Here is an 11,955-nt window from a genome sequence, read left to right on the forward strand (position 1 = left end):
TGAAACTGAATAAAAGTTTTGAAATTGAAATTTTGAGTTTTGAAACCTAAAAAACTAGAGCTGGGTTGATAAAATCGATTTAAGCTCAACAGATCAATAATCGATTCATAAAAATATAAATCGATAATGCATATAATGCTAAAGTCGGCTAGCTTGATGCTAACATTTAATGGAACTTCCCATAGGACGGCTAATGCTAACACTCAGTCGACCTAAACATCCATTGCTGAATAAATTAACCTCTTTATAAACTCACAGATATTAATTTTCCAAACTTTTTTGCTATTAACTCTCTCATTATTTCACTGATACATTTTACAGTATGTGAACTATATCAGATTAATATGAAAATATTCAAAACATATAGTAGATTAGTTATGTATTTCTAAACAGATTTGTAAACTCAAAATAGAATTAAGTAATCGAAAAAAAAAAATCGGAATCGAATCGATTCTGGAAATTATAATCGATACTTAGCCCTATAAAAAACAGAAAATTAGAAGAAGTTTATTTCAGAATACCAAAAAAAAAAATTCAAACATTTACATTTTTTTTGGCCAAACACCAATATTTTTTTTCAATTTGTTTTATTTGAGTTTCAAATAATATTGGCTCCAATTTAGCTCCATATGTCTGCGCCTCTTCTTGAACAAGTTGCTGACCTGAGATGGAGCCAGCAGAGAAAACTCAAGGAGAAACATCTGCCTGGACTCTTAAGAATGTGCTCTAGAACAACCTAAAACTACACTTCAACTCAATTTCTCTTCTATTTGGCAGGAGTGGCACAAAAACTCCTCATTCAGAGGCCCTCACCCTGATGGCAGCCTTGTTGCAGAAAACCCGGTTAATAGCCAGCCAGGTGGGAATGTCCAGCAGACTCTGGAGGACCTCCTCGTCCAGCTCCAGGTTGGTGAGCTGGCCCTCTCCCTTCAGCGTGCTCAGGTTGATCTTGTCTGGAGACAGGTTCTTCGCAAACCTGCAATTCAAAGAGAACGGAACGTGAATCCTCCATGCAGACGGTATTTAGAGTCACGAAGACTGAGAAAAAACAAAACTCCTGTTTGTTGAGGAGACCAAAATGTTCAAAATGTTGGAGTAATAGCCATATAAACAAGAGTCGACGATAAAAAATGTAAGTAAATAGGAAATCCATTTAATGGGATCAAATAGAGATATGTATAATTATTTTTGAAAGATTTTCCTCAAATCTAAACCTGGATTAGGATAAGGTGTCAAAGTTTTAAGTGTGAATCAATATTGACAAGGATAATCTCTGTCTCAAGGTAACTTGTCGTCATTCTGTTGGTCTGTTTGCTTTCCCTGAACACAGACGCCTTATCTTTGAAGCCTAATGCGAACGACCGACTCCAGGTTAATATTTAGCAGAATGCCTGGATATTAAAATGGCTTATTGACCCTTGAATCTCAGCAGGAAAGGGGCTCAAATTTTCCAGACTAACTGCACATTCTCAATCTGTGTCCAGTGTTCGACTTCCTGTTTAAGAATGAAAGAAAAAAATAATTAGTCTTTGTACTACAAAATAAAAGACCTACCCATGTCATTTAAAAAAAAAAATAAATAAAGTTGATTTACTCTCTATTACATAACAGTTAAGGGTTTGACCTTATTGATCATTTAATTATTACAATTTTCCCACCATTAAACGAGTCTGTCTATGATTTATACTGTTGTAATATCACAAAAAGGGTAAATTTTAGTACTTCTGTAGAATAACCCTGGAGAAACCATTGATTTTAAACAATGACTGTATATGAGAACTGGACCAAGTGAGTGTGAGGTCACGTATAAAAATGCTTTAACAAAATTAATCAATTCAGTCGCCTTTTTTTGTGCGATACAGACATCGCTCATGTTGGAGACGGTACGCAGAGATTGGTTTAAGTCAGTTAGAGTCATCGTTTCTATGGCAACCACTCTCAATCAGCTCCTTGGAAGAACACACCACTTTGAAAGCGAGAGTCTGTCCACCACGTGTTTTGAACGTTTCACATCAGACCAATTTTTTTTTTTTTTAAGTTGAGGGATCTGATTAGAAAAATTTAGTAAAAAAATTGTGATTTTTCAAGAAGTTGTTTTTGTGAGCAAGAATGGCTACTGTGACAAATATAATGGCTATGTAATATCTGTTTATTAGAATCCACAATTTTTTATCTTTTATTTTTCAAATAGTTATCCTCGCCTCTTTCACACTTGTCTGTCCTCTCAGTCCAGTTCTCATAACAGTCAATGATTTTAAAATGTCTCAAGTTTACTGTAAATCGTTCTAAATTTGTACAAAAAAAGGTCAAAAATTCCTTATCAACAAAAACAAAACTCCAAAAGAAACCAAATCAACTGTATAAAAGCTGGACCGAGCATGTGGTCATGTGACTCGTCATTTTAGCTGCTATGTTGCTGCTCTGATGTAGTCAGACTTTTGTGAAAATGTAAAAAGAAGTGGAATAAATGATACTAAAGTTGCTGAAACGAGCCCATAAGCGGTTCTAAAGCTGAGGGTTTGTTGACCACATGTAATAAAAAACGCATTCCAATATTAAGTTGCATTTATACAGTTCTGTCAGAGCAGTGAGCTAGACCAAAAAAAATAAGTTTTTGGAACCAAAGTGCAAGTGTGTTTTTTTTTTACAGTTGGAAGACTTTCCATTCAGTAATTTGGGTTTGACTTGCTTCCATAAAACAAAACCATCAAGCAGAACCGACCCAGCTTCAGTTACTTTTGTTTTTAAAGGACGCTTTTTACCGGAAAGTCCCAGGGTTGCTTTCTCGCAGTGTCCAGTTTCTCCAGCATCGCTTTACAAGCATCAACATGATCAAGAAAAACCCTTTAAAATGTAATCTGGATTATTTACCAACATTATACTCCAATAAGAAAAATTATTGTTTGATTTTTATTCCCCAACTCAAATTAAAATATTTTGGCAAATGTAACTTTATGTGTTAAAACCTTAAACAGGAAGTAGTATTTATATCTAAATTTTCAAGTGTCTTAAGATTCTAACTTATATTTAATATTGTGGGTACTACCAGACTGTAAAGAGACGCATTTATAGACAAAAAATACTATCAATTAAATTTTCGAAACCTAAAATATCTAAATATATGAAATAAAGATCTTATGAAGTTAGTAGGTAACCGGATCTTGGTCAGAGGTACAATAGATTAGTGTTCTTTGGTCTTTTATTGTCAAGAAGATATCAGGAGCCAGGAGAAAGTACACGCTGTGCGTAACTGCAGTCTGAAAGAACTTGTTCTTTTCGCTTGTCAGAATATTCCAGTAAAGGCTGCATCTGTCAAACTGACGTCACCCTCCTCTCATTCTTCGTTACAATCATCTCCAGTTCAAGATCCCCATAAATTATGCAGCAGCAGAAGCATAAACACGGCAGAACAAGACTCAAAAAGAGCTACAGCCAGCAAAACACAAATACTGCGACGTGGAAGCATGCCCCGGGACAGGAGCGCGCTCAGTAAGCACTCCGAGTGATGCAGGTGCAGGAGCCTCTTAGCCTTGTGACCAGTGAAATATTAATTCCTGCTGCTGATCAAGTATCAGGCTGCAGGGCAGCTTCTTTGGCTCGCTCTCTGGTGCCTTATTTGGCCTTCAGACCTCTCCTTTTACCTCACTCCAACAAAAACTCTCAAGTGTAGTCAAAAATGGAGGTTTTTAGATTTAAAAACCAAATAAACCACATTTGGATGGAAAATCCTTCGTCATCACAGACCATAGCATCGACAGGGAGAGGATTACTAGAGTATCGGGTTTAGACTGGACGATTGTTTCCTCTCTGGTTCCAATACGGCTCGAGCCGTCAACTGAACTGAGTTCACTGGACCAAATCCAGTTCAATAAAGAGATTAGTGCTGGAAATAATGAGGGACCGCCCACTTTTTATCTAAAATATTAATCATATTAACAACATTCAAACTTTAGACAAAATATTCTAATTTAAAGCTCAAACATTAGATCGTTTAACAGAACTACCAGCAGTTTGATACGCATTAGTGCTATTCAAGCCAAGTTATAAAAATTAATCTAGAATCTTAAGAACTTAGAAGGTTTAGCAATAATCTTGTTGCATCCGTTTGTGTTGATAATCATAATCCAACCGTCTATATCCAGATCTGACAAGACTCATCCATCAAAAAAAAATTGAGAAAAGTAAACTTAAAGTCAGTGTCTGAATACACTCACTACTCCTTAACGTCCAAATGACTATAAAGTTCAATATAAATGCCAGATATGATGTTAAAAGTACATTTTAAAGTCATCTCACTTGCGCAACTTGTTTCAGCCATTTTTGGCTTACAAACGTTGGAAACTTTAGCTTAAATGAGAGCTATACTGGCGCTTTCTAATGTCGTCATCGCTTTCTGCCAATCATCGGATGGCTACAGTAGCTCCGCTCACTCCTGATTGGCGAGAAGACATAGAAATGTCAACTCAGACAGACTTTGACCAATCACTGCTTTTCAAGAACATCAGGCTCCAACATGAGGGATGTCCGTTTCGTGGAAAAAAAAAAGGAAAATGACTTAATTTGTTCGGAGGTGGAAGTAATCCATTTCTCATATACAGTCAATGGCATTGATGTAGACAGTAGAAACTTCTGGTAAAATTTGTAGGGAACTGGATTTTGAAATACCCTATATAGTGCACGAACCAGAACTGGTGAGTGAATTTGGACACAAGTGTCACTAGTCAACTCTCCAGTAATTCAAAACTGGATTTGAGCAGGAATGTGGCCTTTGACTCAAGACCAACATTTTTTAGATGGTTTCACTCTAACCAGAGCATAACCAGTCAGTCAGGACAAACATAGACATAGATTCAAATTCCAAGTGCAACTAGAGCTTTTGTTTTAAAGTCTCTATGCAGTGTGGTTAAAAATAAATCAATAAAACCACTACTTGAACATCAACTTGAGCTTGTTCAACTATGAGCTCATGTCTTTGGTTTAGTCAGAGTTTTTCCAGACTCTGATGATGAATTTGAGGCCGAGTCTGATGATGCTAGTCAGGGATTAACCTGGAGGAAAATGGCCTCAGTGACTCAAGCAGCAGAACAACTTTACTTAGAAAGCCATGTGGAAAATGTGAAACGAGACAAACCCAAGAAACAAAATTAATAGATGTATAATTTTAAATATTTTTGTCTGTCACAATGAGAGTAATTTATGTTAACATTTATTTACCATAAAAAACATAATATGCCAACTCTGGTAATGTTTAGGGGGATTCAGCCTTTCAAATTAAAAGCATGTGATCTCAATAATAAGGTCAGCATGATCATGAAGGCTGCTCTATAAAACAGAAATTTTATTCAAACTAAATTTTCATTGTATTGTTTTATAAGAATTTTTTTTTTTTATCTTTATAATTTATTACTTTGTTCATGCATTTTTATTTTGAAGTGCCAGAGATAAATTTTAATTTTGATAGAGAAAATGGACACGCATTATGTAGAACAAAACGTAATAAATAATAAAATATTAAAAGTGAATATGATCAAAATGTTCTGGTCAAGATTTTTTGTGATTTTTTTTCTTTATTTCACTTTAGAAAATGAGTTTATGTCAAATATATATATTTTATGCACTTTACATTAGTGTTTTTTTACATTTATTGGAAATTTAAAAAAAAAAAAGTCGACCTAAAGTGTGGCTTTTTTGGGGAAATGTTAAATTTTTAACTCTAAAAATATTGGAAAAACTTTGAATTTTTCATATAAAGCTTACATATGAGAAACAGTTTAAAGAGTCTTTTTTTCTTTAAAAATCTACAACCCGGTTTAAAGACCAAAGAGTAATATGAAAACTTTTTTTGAGTAGAAAAAGTAAAAATATATCTATATATAGGTTTCTGAATGCAAACACAGCACATCCAACCGGTTAGTGGTCTAAAACAAACCTTAAAAAAGACAAATTTGCATTTTGTAACACATTTTTTAATCCAGAAATTAAATATTATTCAATACTTGAATTACAACAGCACATTAAAAAAGAAAAATGTCCTCAACACTTTCACATACAGTATTCAGCACAAATAGAGTCTGTAAAATGTTTATGATTCTGTGTAGGTGGAGGCAAATAGGTTAAAAAAAAGGCAGAACAATCAACCCCAGATTATACACCAGGAAAGACTGCTAAAATCTAGAAGAAACTAGGATACATGTCACTGTCACACACACAACACAAACCCCCTTCACAGACACCCTCCACACAGCACTCAGTCATGACTCATGCTATAATAGCCATCCTACAAACACAGAGAAGTGCAGCGTTCATCTGTGTGGTGCATCATCCGACTGCAGCAGAATGTGAGGAGATGAGGAGAAACAGAGGGAGCCATTTTCAAAGCTGCAATGAGTGCGAAACCTCCCAAAAGCTTCAAACAGACGACACGTCGCCATGGCAGCAGACATAGAGCGCTTGGTTTACCGCAATGATTGACAGATCCCTAAAGGATCCACCTATGGAATCATAAACTAATAAATAAAACACATCTGGTTAATCGCAGAACTTTAGAAATATACATCTGAAATTGTAAAGTGGTGTGGGTTTGAGTGGGTCAAACCGGCTGAACTTTAAAGGCTCTCACATACCACCAGCCTGATTAGAACCTTAATCTCCCAGGTCACCAACTCTTTAGGCAATGATAACATTCCCTTTAATACAAAGTCATTTGGTGAAAGCTCGTCTCTAACCTGATTTGTGTAACCAACTATTAAAATGACTGCATTCCAATGTGGCGATGGGTGGGAATTATGTGGTCCCACCATAGAAATCAGTGTTACAAAGATGCAGTGGAAAACACTGTGTTACTTTAAAGTAATTTTAGATCTTCAGTTCTAAAGTATGGTTAAAAGTATGGCATTTTGGGTTTCTTTTCAAAATAACATTTTGAAGGCATCACGTTTTTTCATCACTTCCAGCCAGGTTATAAATAATAGAAAATGTACACTAATGGATTTAATGGTTGATGAGCGTAAACGGGCTCAATTGGCTGTAAAATACAGTGTGATACCATAGTTAAAGCAACAAGGTACACAGTTTTTTCTACGTTATTATGTACTCTGTCCAGCTACAATTCCTCTATGGTCAAAGAAGAGAACTGATGTGTTAAAAAAGAAAATACTAGAAAGTACTAGTCAATTTTCATGGTCTTACCACCCCTTTCCACGAACCTCTAAGCCGTTGGTCATTGGAAAACTACACAGAGGCAATTATATAAGACTGGTCGCTAATGGAGACCAGCTGCTACTAGAGACCAGCATCCATTGGAAGCCAACTACCATCAGAGTGAAGCTACTATTAGATACTGGCCACTATTGGATACCAGCTACCATTGGAGAGAAGCTACTTGTTGGCGACCAGCCACTATCGGAGACTAGATACCATTGGAGTAAAGTTGCTATTGGCGATTGGCCACTATTGGGGACCAGCCACTATCGAAGTGAAGCTATAATTAAATAGCAGCCGCTGTTGGAGACCATTGACCAATGGAGTGAAGCTACTATTGGTGACCAGCCAATATCAGAGTGAAGCTACTATTAGATACCGGCCGCTATTGGAAAACCGATACCATTGGAGTGAAGGTAGTGAAGCTAGCTGCTATCGGATACTCGAAGTGAAGCTACTAATGGAGACCAGCTGCTATTGATGATGTATCACGATTGTTATATCCTAACTACTAATCAAACAACTTTCTTTTTTTTTGCAGAACTCTTTGTGAAACTGTCAGTTAAGAACTGGTTCTTCATCAATAAACAAAAATGAATTCAAACAGCTGTGTATTAGGTCAAACAAATATGCATGAATGATTACATGAAACATAGAAAGTCCTTTGAACCTTTGCAACACAGTAAAAAAAAAACTGTTTACAGTCCACACAACTGTTGAATTGGCTCCTTGCAATGTTCCATGTCTGCTTCCATTGCAAATACAGTAAAATCTGCTGGGGAAAAGCTCTTTATTCTCTGAAATGTGGACATTTTCCATCCCTGAGGTCCAGTGCACAATGTCCCCAGGCAATTTTACAACAAACAGCATTGCTGCTTATAGTGAAGCAACCTGCACTAAAGGACATTAAAATACAGTAAATGAAAACTTCCAGTTATTTAGCAGAACTGTCACTGACACTCTAGTACAGTGGCCTTTGGTGTCACTGATTCCTGACCTGATTACCAACTGCCAACTTTGGTTTGTTACTTGATCCAACAGTTTACTGAGCGTCAAACATCTGCATTACCAAAATAATATTTAAGATTAAACATCAAAAAGATGGGAATTTTATAAGAAATAGACAACATTCTGAATTGTTAGAACATCTCTCACTTTTTTAACACAACGTTAAAATAGTGTATAAATGAAAATTATCCAAATATCGTCTGATATTGGCGTCGATATATCGCCCATCCCTATATTTCCTAATGGACTTCACTTTAGTTTTTTTGCTAAACACATTTACCTGTTTAATGTTTGGTTTCTATCAGTACGTTGCTCTGTCTGGGCCTGAGCCAGAGTGCTGTCGATACCCAAAGTCCAATGTAACACAAACGCACACAGTTTGTGTCAACTCGTCCCCGGGGAATAACCTTAATTTGATCCTCTTTGAAACACCTATTGATCGACGTCCGTATGCATGCTGCTACTTAGAATATTCTCAATCGGATGCAAACTCAGACATTTCCTTTAATAGCTCACATTGTTGGAAGCATGAGCGTCAACATGCCGTGCACGCTCCAGGGCGCTTGTGTTGGCCAAGAGGGGAAAGAGTTATTGTCGACTTTGAGATCGGTCAAGTGTAAGGACGCGACCTGCGGCGGCGTCTTGCTAACAATCTCGCCACGGTTCCAAACAGCTTTGTGAGGATGTGTGTCCTCTGCAGCACGAAGGCCTGGAGGTTGAGCTGATGTTGACACCCAAAGCAGGCTCTGTAGCTGGGTAAGCACATTTACGGCGGGTATAAACACGATGGATCTATTTCTGGGTGATGCTGAATCAACTCTATGATGTAAACGAACAGAGTGACACAGACAATGAGGTGTGCTGTGTGAGTAAATGAGGTAACGTCACTGACACCCAGCACTTCTACCATGACATCACCGATTTAAAAAACTAGGATTGGTCGCCTGGTCTGTGTTAGTTTCAGAAACGGACCAATCAGCAAGCATTATGACAAACCCAAAGACAATCAGGACTTTTTGGTCTTTGCTGATGAGAATTTGCCAAGGACAAGCGGACAAACACTACAACAGCTGCAGAACGCCATCACACAAACTGCAGTTTAGTGTTTTGTTCAATAAAGTCTTACTTGGATTATCTTTTAATAGGCTTTAAAAGTGTTCCCAGTGGGGTTTTTTTTTTTTTATTCTTATCATATCATTTTTAGCCAAAATAAAAAAACGTAATTTTCTAGGACATAGTTTCTGTAGAGAGGCAGTAGTTTGTTAAAAAAAATAAAAATAAATCACCTCCAAATTGGCATATTTTTAATTAAATATCCATCTGTTTACTTCCTTTCCCACTAGCTTAGAGCCCTCACACCCCCAACATAACATTACCGGTGCAACAAAAATGGCAACATTGGAACTATCCATCCGTACAGTTTTGAGCCAGATACCAGCTCAGATGAGGAAAATTAAGATCTAGTCATCTGCAAGCGGATGCATTGAAATGGAGCTTGTGGCTTACCGTAGTGTCAAACTCAATCGCACAGGGGGCCAAAACACACCTTAGGTCGTGGGCCGAACAGGACAAACATTTATTGAACACACTAAAACTACTTTTTTAAATCCCTTACTTTATAAACTAGATATGATGCTAGTGTGAATGCTGTAAGATGAATTTGGCCGCTGAAAATGCTAGTGCTGATAGCTGAAGACGCTGAAATTGATCTCAGTAGATGCCAAAATCGTCCACAAAGCTATCAGAATGCTAATTTTTAAAACTTTAAAAATAGTAACTTTTTAACGTAATTCTGAATAATAAAAAGGCAGGAATATTATTTCAGAATGAATCAACTTGAACACTAAATAACTTTCAATATTTTACCCTCCATAAAAATATATTTTGTATAGCTTTTTTGCATCTGATTCACAACGATTTGAATAAAGAAAAACTCATTAAAAGTGTATTTTTATATATAAATGTCCTCTATTGTGAAAAATGACCCCACTTTCATTGGATCTTTAAAGCCAGTTTTATCCATGACACGACTGACAAAAATTAAGATAAATATACTAAAAGTGAAACTTATAAATGTTTAAATAAAAAAAACGTACTTTTTTTTATTTAAGGCTGGTTTAACACAGCTAATAATTTTTTTTAAAAATATCTCTTTTTACATACATATTTTTAACCACTTATTTTAAATTCCCTGCTTTTTTTACTAAATGTCACAATAATTTGTTAATTTTTTAAACAATTTCTATTATTTTTAATGTTGTATTGCCATTCTAAGGTATATAGATTAAAAAACATCTTATTTTCCTGTTTATAAAAGATTGTAAACAAAAAAATGGATCAAAACGGAAATGAATCATTTTCAAAATAAAGCTTGAAAACCAATGCTTATGTAGAAAATAAAATTAAACTGTATAAATTAATGTTAGCACTTGTTACTTACTTAATTTTCCATAAGGACAAAAGTAAATAGACCTGATAAGTCACGAATATTTTTATTTACAAGTGACTACAGTCTGGGTTAATATTTGGCTGCAGGGGAAAGCTGAGATTGTTGTTTTGCAGCGTGACTGGTTCAACCTGCCTCATCGAGTATCCAGGGATTAGCCGTCACCGGCTAACCCACAAGCTAACATGTTAGCTAGTTAATGAGGCTGACATCAACACGAAACCCGCCGCTGACGCCAACAGTCAGCGTGAGTCGACTCTAAAAGCCGCGGCTCTTCTACCACCTGCTCTTATATGAAAAATAATAATAATAAACGTCACATTTGATTAAAAAATATCCTTGACTGTTGAATGTCTCCCAAATTTTAGCTGAATCCCGGTTGCTAGCGTCCTGACTGACCTGGAGAGATGCTTCAGGATCTGCTTCTTGATGAGTCCAGCCATGGTGAGGATAATCCGATAACAGAGTCGCCGCCGCCGGGTGTAAGCTAGCCTAAACGCTAGCTTCTCCGACTCGACCTATAAAAATAAAAGCAGCTCAAATTCTCATCGCCGTGGGGATGTCTTCATCGTCTCGGCGGCGAAAAAACCGCGTTATCCTCCTAGAGATGAGAGGGACCGTGAACGCAGCATTCTAAAACGTCCGGGGGACAGCTGGTGCCCGACACAAAGCTTATCCGGGAGGCCATCTCAGGCAGAAACGCCAGTGACGAGGCTCCGGGACGGCGAGGAGGATCTCTGCTGGACCGTTCACCGCACACCTGGTCGGCGCGGCGGAGGAGCAGCGGCTGTTGACACGGCGTTGGGGCGGAGCCTTGCGATGCGTTCAAGTCCTGCTCGGAAATTCTCAAAACAGTTAGAAAACGTGTTTTAATCAATTAATTTCAAACAATGCCCTTCGTATTAAATAATTCAAAAGCCCGAGCGTTTTAATTTAAAATTATTATATATTTATGAGAAATTTGTTTTTAGCACACAAAAAAGAATCTTCTCTATCAGTGTTAAAACTGTTTGTACTGATGTTGCTTCTTGTTCTGAGTGATAAAAAGTCACTAGGTGAATAATTTAATTTGCATAGGTTTGACAAGTGTCATGGTTGCAGATGCATAATCTCTACTAATGTGTCACATTTTAGTGGTTTAAGACTTTTTGTCAAAGAGCATTCTTGCAATAAAGAATAAACATCTATCAAACACAAATTTTCTTACTTTTCCATCTTATTTTTTTTATTTTTTATTAGACTTGTTTTTCTTCTTTTACAGAAAGGTAATGTTTACCTGTGAGTTTACGTATTTATTTACT

At 36.6% G+C, this 11,955-nt stretch overlaps 1 protein-coding gene across 5 annotated transcripts in view; it reads right to left on the bottom strand.

Annotated features, from left to right (window-relative positions):
• Window positions 1-11,635, bottom strand: part of uhrf1bp1l (UHRF1 binding protein 1-like) — a 36,848-nt gene extending 25,213 nt beyond the window's left edge. For 2 of the 5 annotated variants that reach the window (XM_024286269.2, XM_024286260.2), the window contains exons 1-2: window positions 11,054-11,629; window positions 814-976 (exon numbers count right to left, since the gene is read on the bottom strand). In XM_024286269.2, coding sequence (XP_024142037.1) covers window positions 814-976; window positions 11,054-11,097 — 207 coding nt within the window. In that variant the 5' untranslated portion in view covers window positions 11,098-11,629. Of the gene's footprint in view, window positions 1-813; window positions 977-11,053 lie in introns of all 5 variants that reach the window. The other 3 variants (XM_024286234.2, XM_024286244.2, XM_024286251.2) reach the window with 3 other exon arrangements.
• Window positions 11,636-11,955: the final 320 nt, after the last annotated feature.

This window comes from Oryzias melastigma, linkage group LG23, assembly GCF_002922805.2.
Source record: "Oryzias melastigma strain HK-1 linkage group LG23, ASM292280v2, whole genome shotgun sequence".
NCBI classification, from domain to species: domain Eukaryota; kingdom Metazoa; phylum Chordata; class Actinopteri; order Beloniformes; family Adrianichthyidae; genus Oryzias; species Oryzias melastigma.